Source organism: Pogona vitticeps, chromosome 5 (genome assembly GCF_051106095.1).
Source record: "Pogona vitticeps strain Pit_001003342236 chromosome 5, PviZW2.1, whole genome shotgun sequence".
Taxonomy (NCBI): domain Eukaryota; kingdom Metazoa; phylum Chordata; class Lepidosauria; order Squamata; family Agamidae; genus Pogona; species Pogona vitticeps.
The window spans coordinates 129,777,318-129,792,688 of NC_135787.1; the positions used below are offsets into that span (position 1 = coordinate 129,777,318).

General features: G+C 39.7%; 1 protein-coding gene across 6 annotated transcripts in view; it reads right to left on the bottom strand.

Moving 5' to 3' along the window:
- The window catches only part of PTPRZ1 (protein tyrosine phosphatase receptor type Z1), a 138,368-nt gene that overhangs the window by 38,287 nt on the left and 84,710 nt on the right, over positions 1-15,371 (bottom strand). For 4 of the 6 annotated variants that reach the window (XM_078376719.1, XM_078376718.1, XM_020803122.3 and 1 more), the window contains exons 11-12: positions 13,593-13,633; positions 5,854-9,358 (exon numbers count right to left, since the gene is read on the bottom strand). In XM_078376719.1, the coding sequence (XP_078232845.1) occupies positions 5,854-9,358; positions 13,593-13,633 (3,546 nt within the window). The remainder of the gene's footprint in view (positions 1-5,853; positions 9,359-13,592; positions 13,634-15,371) is intronic. The other 2 variants (XM_078376720.1, XM_073000546.2) reach the window with 1 other exon arrangement.

Genomic DNA, 15,371 nt, shown 5'->3' on the forward strand with positions numbered 1-15,371 from the left:
AGACCAGCGTCGATCAGGTGGGGAGAGGGGGGGGAAGGAGCGGAGAAGAGCACAAAATGGCTGCCGGCTAGGTGTTGGCTTTTAGCTGTTTGGTGCTCTTTTTCGGCTGTTAGGCACTGTGAAGAGCCGGGCTCAGTCTACAGTACCTGGTGACTTTCCTTTAATTTTTAAAAAGTTTTTGACCTTTTTTCCCCATAGAATGCATTAATTAATTTTCAATGCATTTCTATGGGAAATTTGGATTCAACTTGCAAACTTTTCAACTAGTTCTGGCATCTAATAGAGAATGTATTTCCAAAGGGTGTTCCAGCTAGGAAACTAACTGTGCTTTATGAGCCAGAACACAAACTTGGCTGCTGATCACAAATTAACCCTGCATAAATGGGAAAGCAAAATTCAGTCTTTCTTTCAGTTGTTTCCAAGTCCTTATGGTTGTGGTATCTCTTTGATGTATCTAAATCAGAACAGGTCCAGGAAGTCTCAGAGACAGGGGATAGTTACTAGGTTAGTGTTTTTGGAACAGAGTTCTTGCCTGTAGCACATACTACATTTGCTGATACAGTAGTTTGAAAATTAAGAAAGTCAAAATTCTTAGTGACTTCTAACTGGATTACAGTACCTGCTTCCTGATTTCAGCTACTATAGTTTGTATTCAGTTTTTTTGGCTTTGTCTTGAATAATTTGTACCTGCTTCCTGATTTCAGCTACTATAGTTTGTATTCAGTTTTTTTGGCTTTGTCTTGAATAATTTGTTGTGCCCTGCATGCTATAAACATTCAATTATGTCAGAAAACTGAGATTTGGTCTTATGCTGAGCATGTACTACTACTGGTGAATGGGATCAGATTAAGCTTTGTGTTGCTGTTCTTTTGCATAACCTAAATTAAATAAGGAAAACCAGCTGTTAAATAGTTTAATCCACTATTTATCCTCCACAAAACTAAAAGGGACCTCTCAATGCAGTGCCAAATCAGACAAACCATTTCTAACTTAATATAGGCTTGAGCTGTAGCTGGGCAGAGTTGCACAACAATCTCATCTATCATTGAGACATTTCTATAAGCATGGGGAGGAGGTGGATGAAAGGAAATGTAAAATATAGGCAGTGTGGTATAAGTCTTATCACTGGCTGATAATGGTCTATATGTACTTGACTTAAATTTATGGTACACAAATTTATGGTACATAAACTACAGTACACAAACCTTTAAGTCTCTCCATTTATCTATTTATTTTATTTATATCCCACCTATCTGGTCGAATGTGGACCACTCTAGGCAGCTAAAAACATTTGTTTATGACAGTGGTAATGGTTCTTAATGTCACTGTTGACTGCTGTTCACTTTACATGGTTCAAATGTTATTCTGTTATAGTTTATTAAATATTTTATTACACTATTTGGTTCAGAATATTTTTCCTGTGTTTCTCCTCTAAAAATTAGGTGCATCTTAAGGTCAGGTGCGTCTTATAGAGCAAAAAACACGGTATATTACAATAGTCACTGCAAAGAAATAAAGGAGGACAACAAACAAGGTGAAAACAGATCACTTTCATAAGATTTTTTAAAAAATCAAAGGGAAATTCAAAGCAAGATGAGTGATGCTGAAAGATCAAAGGGGAACATACTATGTGATAAAGATATAATAAAGAGAAGATGGAAACAATATACAGTACTGAAGATTAGAACTATGCAGAAGATATGGAAGGATAATAGACTCCCTTGAACAAGAAGCCTGTGATAAAGAATCTACAATTTTAGAAAGTAACATGATAACTAGTCTCAAAATATGCTGAAGAAATAAATCATGTGAAGTAGATGGGTGCCAACAGAACCACTTCAAGCTACAGGGACTGGATCTATAAAAGCCCTAACAAGTTGTTGTTTTGTTGTTGTTTAGTTGTTAAGTCATGTCCAACTCTTCATGACCCCATGGACCAGAGCATGCCAGGCCCTCCTGTCTTCCACTGCCTCCCGGAGTTGGGTCAAATTCATGTTGGTAGTTTCGATGACACTGTCCAACCGTCTCATCATCTGTCGTCCCCTTCTCCTCTTGCCTTCACACTTTCCTAACATCAGGGTCTTTTCCAGGGGGTCTTCTCTTCTCATGAAATGGCCAAAGTATTGGAGCCTCAGCTTCAGGATCTGTCCTTTCAGTGAGCACTCATGGTTAATTTCTTTCAAAATGGATAAGCTGTTCTCTTTGCAAGTCCAGGGGACTCGCAAGAGTCTCCTCCAGCACCACCATTCAAAAGAATCAATTCTTCGGTGGCCAGCCTTCTTTACGATCCAGCTCTCACTTCCATACATCACTACTGGAAAAACCATAGCTTCGACTATGCGGACCTTTGTCGGCAAAGTGATGCCTCTGCTTTTTAAGATGCTGTCTAGGTTTGTCATCTCTTTCCTCCCAAGAAGCAGGTGTCTTTTAATTTTGTGGCTGCTGTCACCATCTGCAGTGATCATGGAGCCAAAGAAAGTAAAATCTGTCACTGCCTCCATATCTTCCCCTTCTATTTGCCAGGAGGTGATAGGACCAGTGGCCATGATCTTAGTGGGTGTTTTTTTATGTTGAGCTTCAGACCGTTTTTTGCACTTTCCTCTTTCACCCTCATTAAGAGCTTCTTTAATTCCTCCTCATTTTCTGCCATCAGAGTGGTATCATCTGCATATATGAGGTTGTTGATATTTCTTCCCACAATCTTAATTCCGGTTTGGGATTCATTCAGTCCAGCCTTTCAGATGATGTATTCTGCATATAAGTTAAATAAGCCGGGGGACAATATAGTCTTGTCATACTCCTTTCCCAATTTTGAACCAATCAGTTGTTCCATATCCAGTTCTAACTGTTGCTTCCTGTCCCACATATAGGTTTCTCAGGAGATAGATAAAGTGGTGAGGCACTCCCATTTCTTTAAGAACTTGCCATAGTTTGATGTGGTCCACACAGTAAAAGGCTTCTGCATAGTCAATGAAGCAGAAGTAGATGTTTTTCTGGAACTCTCTGGCTTTCTCCATAATCCAGTGCATGTTAGCAATTTGGTGTCTAGTTCCTTTGCCCCTTCGAAATCCAGCTTGTCCTTCTGGGAGTTCTTGGTCCACTTATTGCTGAAGCCTACCTTGTAGAATTTTGAGCATAATCTTGCTAGCGTGTGAAATGAGTGCAATTGTACGGTAGTTGGAGCATTCTTTGGCATTGCCCTTCTTTGGAATTGTGATGTAGACTGATCTTTTCCAGTCCTCTGGGCACTGCTGAGTTTTCCAAACTTGCGGGCATATTGAGTGTAGCACCTTAACAGTGTCATCTTTTAAGATTTTAAATAGTTCAACTGGAATGCCATCACCTCCAATGGCTTTGTTGTTAACCATGTAATCTAAGGCCCACTTGACTTCACTCTCCAGTGAACAAGTATATACCATCAAAAATGGAAAACAAAACAATCGAGCACAGGCTAGAAGCATTCAATATACAGCATATTTCAGTCTCCATGAAAGGAGGCCAAGAGTGCAACATTAGGCAAAGTAATGCTCAAAATTTTACAGAGACATATATGGAGTGAGAGATACCAGGTGTTCAGACTGGGCTCTAAAAAGTGAGAGGCGGTCCAGGACTGGAACAGAATATGAAAGAGGATTATGCTTGTTTGCTTACTTAATTGTATTTCTTGCATTGTATTTATTCAGTTAATGGGGCAGAAAGGCACAAAACATACCAAAGAGACCAACCTTATGAACAGTGAAAAAAAAATGAAAAAGGCAAAAGTGCTACAAAAATAAAAAGGTTTCTGCTGGTTTAGGGGAAGTAAAATTGCAAATTCATGGATGGGCGGCTAATCACTTAAATTTTACTCCTAACATGGATGTAACCTATCCCACTCTAATCTCACAGGAGAGACTCAGCACAAGCAATGCCAATAGCAGTCTCTAGCAGATTAACACCTTTCCCTCATCCTGCCCAAATTATGACTGCTGATCCCACTGGGAAAAAAACAATAATTTTAGGAAAAGAGAAAAGCCTTACATAAGATGGACTGACTTGGCAAAGGAATACATAGATTTTAGTTTGCAAGACTTGAGTAGGATTTTTTGAGGTCATTGATTCATAAGATGTGCATAAATTGAAGACTTCCTCTCCAAAAACACCTGTTGAAACTGTATGTCTATGTAGGGTTTCTTAATATTATATACAAATTACATTTGCTAGGATTTTTCAGGGGAAGACTAGCATTTAAGTAAGTAAGTGACCAATATGTTTGTACTTCAAAATATGGCCCATTTTCAATTGCTTTTCACTCTAATCAGACAGGAAAAAATATAACTTTTTTGAGATGAGATGGAAAGGGTGTGATAGGTGATTTTTCAAAGAGAGTAGCTGTGTTAATCTGTTGCAGCAAAAGTAGCACACAGTCTTGTTGAAATCTGAAGACTAGCAAGTTTAATTTGACAAATAATATATTTTAAGAATGTTTGAAGTAAACTGGAGTCCACAAAAACTTATATCAAAGAAAACTTGTTACTATTTGAGATGGCGCAAGTCCCTTGTTTTCACTGTGAGAGAATAGCCAGTGAAACTTAAGATTTTTGTAACCTTCTCACATATATAAAAGGAAATTACTATCATTGACTGAATCTGATAAAGTTATAATGAATTTTTTTCTAGCCAAATAAGAAAGTATTTATGAAATATTTACCTTATCACCTTAGTTGAAAACATACAATGTCATATAAATCATTATTAGACATAATTAAATAATGTCTTCAGACCATATACAGCTTTTAAGCATTTCAGTAAGTTGAAATACTCTTCAATACTGTATCACAGAACTACTATTCAGTGTATAGCTATATTGCTGGTATACCTGCAGCAGTATATTTACCAAAGCAATCCAATACATGTCTAATTTAGAAGTAAGCCCCTTTACGTTTAATGGAAATTACTTCCAGATAAATGTGTTTTACAGTTGCAGCCTAACTATTGTTATCTGCTGGTTGTAAGAGTTCCAAACATGTAAGAAGTCAGTCCTTTCAGAAAAAACAAAATCCTGAGGTATTTTAAAGACTATCAATGTTATTTGGCATAATCTTTCATAGACTGTAGTCTGTCAACTGCATTTTTCATGTATCTGATGACGTGAGCTGCAGACCACAAAAACTTGTGAAAAATAAAACCCGTTAGTACATAGCAATACTCTTTTGTTGTTGTTTTGCTGCAACAACCTACTACAACTACCCCATGGAAATTTTTGCACTTTTAGAAAACAGCAGCTTCAAAGAACATTGTCCAACTCACCACATAAATGCATCCTTAAACTGGGGCAGACTGCTTTCATTATCTCATAACTGAGAGCCAAAATACCCATTCAGAGAAATGCCTTTCCTCCTCTTAGAACAATCTTCCCCCCAGCAACATGAGCTTCTTTATCATGTGACTCTGGGATAAGATATGCAAAAAGAGGTGCTGTTTACCCTACAGAGCTAATCCCAGCCACTCAGAGTGCTTTCTTTTTAACATGTGTTCACAATTACATCTTCTTTGCCAAATGTGAAGAGGGAGGACTCTTTATAGAAACTTTTCTCAATGTGCGAATAACTCCGATTGCAGTGACAACAACTTTACCTTTCAAAACTAACAGGGAGGTTTTGCTATAATGACACAAACATAAAAGGCCTAATTCTGTTCCCCTCCATTTCCATTTTATGTCACATCTGTCATTGCAGTACCTGTTCTCACTGCAACACCTGTGCTAATTTCCATAAATTCTCATACATATTTTATGTTGGGAATTCCATTCACAACCAATGGCAGAAGAATGCTACAGTTATGTAAGGTAAACAAAAGATGGCTATAACTAACCTGCCTCGGAAATGTTGAATACTGATGACTGGCCACTAGGCATGGATCCTACTGAAGCCTGCTGTGATCCAGAAGTTAATTTTGAGTTACTTACTCCAGCTACACCCTCAGAGCCTTGGTTGCTAGCATCAGAAAAATTGAAATCTGTTGAGGTCTCATTATCATTAATGTTATCTGAAGTGCCTTGACCAGAACCACTTTCTTCATCATTTGTAAAAACTGCCCATGATTTAGATTTTGGTGCCTTTTGCAGTGAACCACTAACAGTCTGAATCTGATTATCCCACAGAGCTGGTTCACTGTGTTTCTCAATCTTCATGTTTGAAGCCACAGGTGGGACTGTTGCATGTTTCATTTGGTCCATCTCATTGGTTACCATGTGATCTGATAAAGCAGTTACAGTTTTCTTCTCTTCTTTTTCTTCAGATGTTTCAAAATGTGAATTTACAATTAGGTTGTCCTGATCTTTTACACTGTTTGCCTCTGTTTTGGGCCCATCTACCTCCTCCTGAGTTCTTCTATGGGACATGCATGTGTGACAACCATTTATAGGTAGGCCACTATCATATTCATCATAATCATCATAAACAATAGAGGACCACACATCAGTATTAGAACCAGCAGTGGTGGATAATTTGGTAATTACTTTACTAGGAGCTAATAATGCTTTTAAAGTTTTACCACCTTCAGTGTTGGAAGAATCAGCTGTAACAGAAATATACACATCTGGTATGTTTGTAAAAGGATGCTGAATAGAATCAGAAATTATTTCAGGGACAGAAACTGTAATATCAACAATATCAGTATGTGAAGAAACAGTTAGCTCATCCTTCTGAGGAACATTAGAAAGACTACGGTTATGAACAGATGTAATAGTATTTGATAATGTATCAGTTGACAAAATAGCTGCAGTCACTGTGTTCCCTGCTTTGAAGGGAATGTCATTTGTATTTTCTACACTGGATGACTGTAATGATGTGTCTTCATTGTAGGACAACCTGGGTGAAATGTATTCATCATTTATATTGGCAACAGTTAAACCTTCTAGCAAAACTGTGGAGTTACTGGCAGTATGTGATGTAATTACAGTAGATGGTGCTGGTGCAGAATGCAACATTGTTTTATTTGCTGCAGAATCTGATGCCATTCGATTCAATATTTGGTCAGATATAGAACTACCATTACTAGGCTTTGTAGTCTTCCTTACCAATACCGGATCACTAGGTGCAGTTACAGAGGTTTTAAGTTGTGTGCCATCACCAGAGGACTGAAAGGACGTTTGCAGCAATGCATTATTGCTAAATATAGCTGAAGCCTCGTAAAAATTCTGCTGAGGAGAGGATGCCAATATTTCACTAGAAGCAGGGGTAAAAGAAGCTGGCTGTGAGATGGCAGTGAGCAGGGGCTTAGGCAACGAGTCATCAAAGGCTGGCGTTGTATCATGCAAAGGCTGGACTGGAACATGATTTTCTGCGAGGCTACTAACATCATAATCAAACACCTTAGTAACAGGAAAAGCAATAGATACTGGAAGGGTTCCCTTTGCACTAGAAACAGTAATCAGGATTTCTTGTAAGGTTGCATCATGTTTAGCAATCTCATCATTAGAAATTGCTGTTGTAAACTCAGTCATTTCACTTTCAGCGGGAGAAGCCATTTCACTGAAAGAAGAAATTTGCAGTTCTTTGTCATATGCATACATGACACCATTTTTGCGAGGCATCTCCACATCACCACTATATCCAGGTGTGCTGGATATCAGTTCACCTGAAGAGTCATGCGAAGAAGTTTTAAGCATTGACAAAATAGCTGTGTCAGGCAAAAGGGACTCACCACCAGAATAGACTTCAGACTGATCCATTGCACTAGAAAGAGAGCAGGTAGGCTGCAGCAAAATGTCAGCTTGCGAGACTGCAGTAGAAGGCTTATGCACAAGCACATTGCTAGAGCTGCTAGGTAGCAGAGCCTGATGAAACGTGCCAACAGACTCATGCACAAATTCTGAAGTATAATAGGAAGCAGCAACAGTTTGAAGAGAGCCCACATTACTAGATAAAGCATGAGTAAGTTCAGACACTGTAGACAGTACATGCATATTTAAATCACTGCTGGATGGTTCAACTTCAGACAACAAGTGAGTTCTATCATGACCAAATATCAATGTCTCTGGAGCAGCATAGACTGTCTGATGTGATGTCACATCAGAAAACTGAGCAAGGCTTGATTGCATCAACACGCCTCCCTCTGCCAATGTCAAAGGAGCATGCAGGGACACCTTATCACTCTCAACAGCTGGAGTAGCTTGAGTAAATGTTTGAGAAACTGTATACAGACGGTGAAACATTGCACTACTGGAGGAAGCAGAGGAAAATGGAAGCAAAGGTACACCACCATAGGAAGACAGGGTGGAGTCAAATGACACATCAACACTGGGAAATACAGGTGTGGCATGCAAGGTCACATCACTACTTGATGCAGCAGGGAAAGTGTTGAGCATCTGGGTGCCAGACAATAAAGGGGTGACTAGAGGAAACACTTCACTACGGTGGGAAGGTTGAAGTGGTATCTCACCATTATACACTGGCTGAGTTGTCTGAGAGAGGCCCCCACTGGCAGCAGCAGAATCAGAGCCACGTTCTTCAGCATTTGCAGAGACAGAGTAAGATGACAACTCGGGAGGGGAGAAAGCAAAGGTGGAAGAATGTGGCAATTCTATATCCACAAATGAAGTATCCTGTGACACCAGTGGATCAATGGGATAAACTACTGTTGCACGATTTGGGGAACTAATGTGAAAAAGCTCTTTACTATCCAATGGAGCGGCAGTAATACTTGTGCCATGATGGTGCCATAAATCCCCATTTTCTGCAGGTGTTTTCTCTGCAGAATCTTCAGCTCTTGGAGATGCTATATCTTCTGACACAACTTCAATATAGTCTTGAGAGAGGTCATCAGGCATGCTTGTTTCTGGGCTTCCTGAACTAAAGATGTGTTCCTGGGCTGTCTCAATTGTAACTAACCACGTTGAAGAGGTGGTAGATATGGAACCCCAAGAGTCATCGATGTCTAGGTCTGGCTTAAAAGCAGACACCTCTATATCATCTTCAATACTATCAGATGCTCTTGTCTCATTGTAAGAAAATGTATGTGCATACTCTTCCTCATTACCTTTGGTGGAGCTGCTCGTTAGAGGAACAATTGTAGCTGTTGCTTGAGATCCCATAGAATCATTCTCTTCCTCCTTTGGTACTTCTGTAACAGGCTGAGGAGTTGGATGCAAAATTACTTGGGAAGGATCATTTTTCCCTTGGGAGTCTTCCTCTTTCTCCAGATGTCTGCGTGTTCCTGCTTCACTGAACCTTGTCTCCATTCCCTCTTGACTGTAGCTAGATGTAGTAAACTGGAACTCCTGTTTCCTTATTTGATTTCTCAAACTCTCTGTGCTGGTAAGGACTGCAGCTTCTTCTCCCACCCCTGTCCTTGACTCGTCAATTTCATCTTCTTCCTTTGAAAACAACAATACAGAGACATAAACAAGACACAATCAATACACTTTCAAATGGTATCTGAATAAAGGAAGATATATTATGCTGAAACACCACAGAAAAGGATCCTTACAATGCAGGATTAATATATTCAGGAAGGAACATAAAACTGTGAAAATATGCATAAGCAAAAGCAAATCTTTTTGTCATAAGCTAATTTCCCCAATTAGCTAAGCCTCCGAAAATTTGTACTCCTGTTCTGTATAAAGGCAGCAGCTATGATGATTGCTTCTAATCCTAGTAACATTATTTTATCATCTCTTCCATGTCTATATGCATGACATTCTGACCTTGCCCACCCTCTGTCCATGAATGTTGAGTTCTCTGCACCTTTTCATGATATTTTATTACATTGATCAGAAATATTTCTCTCTCCCTCCCTTTTTTATTTTATTTTGCTATTTTCAAATGCTGAATGACAGCCAGTGTGGTACAGCAGATAGAATGCTGGAGCAGGACTCAGAAGAACTGGATTCAAATCTCCATTCAGCCTTGGGAATTTTGGGGGTTGGAAATGGTAAAGAAATCGTGAGAGATGATTTGATAGTATATAACATGTAAAATACATGCTGATTCCCAAGTGTTGCAGGCCTGGCTAAAGTTTATAACCTGGAAGTGGCATTAAGGTGAAGCTTGATCAAATACAAGGGGATATTCTGGTCTATCAGCTTGGCAGCTACTTATCATTTAGTGCTAGGTAGTATTAGTAAATAGGTCTGAGAAGAGAATGATGGCAGAGTTATAATTAGGGTACGGCAACTGGGGTTTTGTCCCAAAGCTACAAATTTAGAGAGCATGCTGTTGTCCCAAGACTTCCAAGATTGGTCTGGCAGCCCTGTCTATCACTATAGAAAAAAGATAGTGACAGATCAGGGTTCGAGGGCACATGCTGACTTAGGGGCAGATAGACCAGCTAGTAGACCAGGCTGCTGGAGAGAGCAGAGGCAAAGTGGTCTCTGAGAAAGCAGACAACACGTTCTATCCAAAGCTTGCTAATGGCTATTCCTTGGTAGGGATTAGAAAATAAGAATGTGTGATGTGAACATACCTCTCCTAGAAACTGTAGCTAATAAAGCACGGCAGATTAAGGAACATTTCGAGAGAAGAAAACATGGTACTGCAACTATGCATTCTCTTGAATGTTTAATTCCAGCAAGCTGCTTCAGTTCTCTTATACTCAGTATGAATCCAACTATGACAGGAAGTTATTTTAAGTTAGAAATCATATTTTTTATGTATGAGTTGTGTTTTTTAAAACAATGATGCAGACCAAGCTGATTTTATTACCTTGACATCTGGATACAGGGGCCCAAATTCAACTGTTAGCCCCAACTAGAGTATGAAGACTTACAACACCTCCTAGAACTGACACCAAAGAAAGATGTTCTTCTCATTATAGGGGACTGGAATGCTAAAGTAGGGAGTCAAGAGATAAAAGGAACAACAGGGAAGTTTGGCCTTAGTGTTCAAAATGAAGCAGGGCAAAGGCTAATAGAGTTTTGTCAAGAGAACGAGCTGGTCATCACAAACACTCTTTTCCAACACAAGAGGTGACTCTACACATGGACAACACCAGATGGGCAATACCGAAATCAGATTGATTATATTCTCTGCAGCCGAAGATGGAGAAGCTCTATACAGTCAGCAAAAACAAGACCTGGAGCTGATTGTGGCTCTGAACATCAGCTTCTCATAGCAAAATTCAAGCTTAAACTGAAAAGAGTAGGAAAAACTACTGGGCCAGTGGAGGTGATGGCATTCTAGTGAAACTATTTAAAATCTTAAAAGATGACGCTGTTAAGGTGCTACATTCAATATGCCAGCAAGTTTGGAAAACTCAGCAGTGGCCAGAGGACTGGAAAAGATCAGTCTACATCCCAATCCCAAAGAAGGGCTGTGCCAAAGAATGCTCCAACTACCGTACAATTGCACTCATTTCACACGTTAGCAAAGTTATGCTCAAAATTCTACAAGGCAGGACCGAGATCTCTGAGAAGTACAAGCTGGATTTCAAAGGGGCAAAGGAACTAGAGACCAAATTGCTAACATGTTCTGGATTATGGAGAAAGCCAGAGAGTTCCAGAAAAACATCTACAGTGGTGCCTCGCTTAATGAGCGCTTCGTTTAACAATGAATTTGCTTAGCGAAGACTTTTTCAGAGCATTTTTGCGCTCCGTTTAACGATGTTTCCTATGGGCAATTTTCGCTTAGCGATTTCTGGACCATGCTTAGCATAACGATTATGTTTTTGGGTTCCCTGTTTCGCTTAACGATGGTTTAAACAGCCTCATGTTTGCTGTTTTTTAAATGTTATAAAGTTAAAGTTTACTGTGTAAAATGTTTGAAATTATAAAGTGCACTTGATAAATCCTTTGTTAACAAAATTTGACTTTTTTCTGACTCTTTTTTAATTTGTTGTTGAATTTTCCCCATTGAGATGCATTAAATGGGTTTCAATGCATTTCAATTGGGGAACCGCGTTTCACTTAGCGATGTTTCCTATGGCGATTTTCGCTTAAGGACGGCAATCCGTTCCTATTGGAGCGGATTATCCGTTTTTCAATGCATTTCAATGGGAAACTGCATTTTGCTTAGCAATGTTTTCCCATAGCGATGATTTTTTTGGAACCAATTAAAATCGTTAAGTGAGGCCCACTGTACTTCTGCTTCCTTGACTATGCAAAAGCCTTTGACTGTGTGGACCACAGCAAACTACGGCAAGTCCTTAAAGAAATGGGAGTGCCTGGCAACCTTATCTATCTCCCTAGAAACCTATACGTGGGACAGGAAGCAACAGTTAGAATTGGATCTGGAACAACTGATTGGTTCAAAATTGGGAAAGGAGTATGACAAGGCTGTATATTGTCCCCTGGCTTATTTAAATTATATGCAGAATACATCATGCAAAAGGCTGAACTGGAGGAATCCCAAGACGGAATTAAGATTGCTGGAAGAAATATCAACAACCTCCGATATGCAGATGATACCGCTCTGATGGCAGAAAATGAGGAGGAATTAAAGAAGCTCTTAATGAGGGTGAAAGAGGAGAGGGCAAAAAACAGCCTGAAACTCAACATAAAAAAAAAACTGAGATCATGGCCACTGGTCCCATCACCTCCTGGCAAATAGAAGGGGAAGATATGGAGGCAGTGACAGATTTTACTTTCTTTGGCTCCATGATCACTGCAGATGGTGACAGCAGCCACAAAATTAAAAGACACCTGCTTCTTGGGAGGAAAGCAATGACAAACCTAGGCAGCATCTTAAAAAGCAGAGACATCACCTTCCCAACAAAAGTCCACATAGTCAAAGCTATGGTTTTCCTGTAGTGATGTATGGAAGTGAGAGCTGGACCATAAAGGCTCCAATACTTTAGCCACCTCATGAGAAGAGAAGACTCCCTGGAAAAGGCCCTGATGTTGGGAAAATGTGAAGGCAAGAGGAGAAGGGGACGACAGAGGATGAGATGGTTGGACAGTGTCATCAAAGCTCCCAATATGAATTTGACCCAACTCTGGGAGGCAGTGGAAGACAGGAGGGCCTGGCATGCTCTGGTCCATGGGGGTCACGAAGAGTCGGACATGACTTAATGACTAAACAACAACAAGAGTCGATCCACTGAATCAACTGCTGAATGGTAAGTCAATACAGGTTCAATTACTGTATTCTGTTTGAGACTAAAAATTGGATTTAGACCATGAAATATAATTTAATATTCCAGATGAAAATTTAAAATGCCCACCTTCAATATTCTGCTAAACACAAGAAGTATATGTTTGGCAGCAATTGTCCAAGTGAAGTTTGTGATAATACCTGTCAGAGTGCCTCTCCCTCGGGCCATCTTCCCATTCTAGCCACGCCTACCAATCTTTGATGCTGTGGGTAGCCACTCCACAAGAGGCCTGAAAGTCATCAACCAGAAACTGGGCCTTCTTCGTAGTGGCTGCCCCAAGCCTTACCCCTTTGTAATATTAATTTTTTAGTAAGTTTATTCTGGCCCATGGTTTGGCACCCTGAGTCTTGCACTATTTGCTAGACTGGTTTTTTTTTTTTTTGGTTATATATGTCCATTTAAACAAATCTGTTCGCATATTCATGCTGTTTTTTGGAAGTTGCCCAGAGTAGTGGCTTGTCCATTAAATGGGTGGAGTATAAGTACAAACAAATGAACAAACACATAAATAAATACAATACCTCATAATCTTCCGTTTCAGACATTTCGGGAAATTCAGTTTCTAAAAACAAAAACAAAAAATTCACTGTATAAACTGATATTTTGATGTCACAGAACCATCTTGTATTGTAATGTTGGAGCTTTTGCTATGAGTAAGGGCTGAGCTAGATGGCACAGTTAGCCTGCAATTAAAAGCAGAACTGCTTTAAAAGGAAAAGATTAATCATCTGGTACTATTTTGACTCAATCCATATTTGTCATATTTGGCTGCTTTTTAAAAACAACTAGTTACTGAGAGATAAGCGCAGTTTGTTTCTGTGTCCGATTTCTCAGGCATGTAGCTCGAAAAATGGGCACAACTGGAGGGATAACACAATGAAAGAAATAAACCTATAAATGTGTACTCCGACCCATAGAGCCAAACTATATGTGACATTGGAGATCTGTGAGCAGATATTCAGACATCCATTTCTTTTTATATAAGCAGCTACCATGGTGTGAGCTGTTGTGAGGTGTTAGATTTTAGTTGTGGCACTGACTGGAGAGGATGTTAACTCTTTCTGCTATGCAGTTTTCCTTTATTTAAACCACACCTCGGGTTATTAGCTATATAATAAAGGTAAGGTAAAGGTTCCCCTTGACAATTTTTGTACAGTTGTGTTCGACTCTAGGGGGCGGTGCTCATCCCCGTTTCCAAGCCATAGAGCCAGCATTTGTCCAAAGACAATCTTCCATGGTCACATGGCCAGTGCGACTTAGACACGGAACGCTGTTACCTTCCCACTGAAGTGGTCCCTATTTACTTGCATTTGCATGCTTTCGAACTGCTAGGTTGGCGGGAGCTGGGAGAAGCTACGGGAGCTCACTCCGTTGTGTGGATTCAATCTTACGACTGCTTGGTCTTCTGACCGTGCAGCACAGGCTTCTGCGGTTTAGCCCGCAGCACCACCACGTCCCTTATTAGCTATATAATAGCTGAAGTGAAAAAACAGAAGTACAGTATACTTATATTTTCCATCCCACATTATAGACTCATAGAAGAAAGGTGTTGGAAGGATCCTATGTGGCCATTGAGTCCAACTCCCTGATCCGTGCAGGAATCGAAATCAAAGTATATCTGACAGACAGTTGTCTAATTTTCTCTTGAATGCCTCCCGTGCTAGAGTGCTCATCATCCCCTGAGGAATTGGTTCCATTGATGTACCGCTCTAATAGGACTTTTTTCTGATATTTTAACCAAAATTCTGTTACTTGAGCCCATTATTACTCCTCCTGCAGTCTGGGATGATCAAGAACAGACCCTGTCCCTCCTCTGTATACCTTTCCACTATTTGAAAACATGCTTTCCACATGCTCTCATATCTCTCCTCAGTCTTCTTTTCTCAAGATTAAACATGTCAAGTTCTTTCTGTCTTTCTTCACGAGGCTTAGTTTCCATTTCCCTAATCATCCTTGTTGCCTTCCTCTAAACTTGTTCCAGTTTGTCTGCATCCCTCTTAAAGTGTGGTGTCCTAATAGAGAAGAATATGGCTAATAGCAGAAGTGTGTGATTATAAGTGTGTGAATATGTGTATATGAGAGAATTAAATCTGGAAAACTGATATATCTAGATTTTGGAACCCCATTCTTAGGAAAGCTCATTTCTCTGTTATTTCCACCTCCCTTTTTCATTCCCCCCTAGTACTCCTATCTCTGAATTTCTTTTTGTCAGTTTTGTTTGTGATGTTGCTGTACGGTTTTGACACTTTTTACCAGTTGGCAAGTGTTGCTGTTTTTTAATGTAAAGGTAGAATATAAAC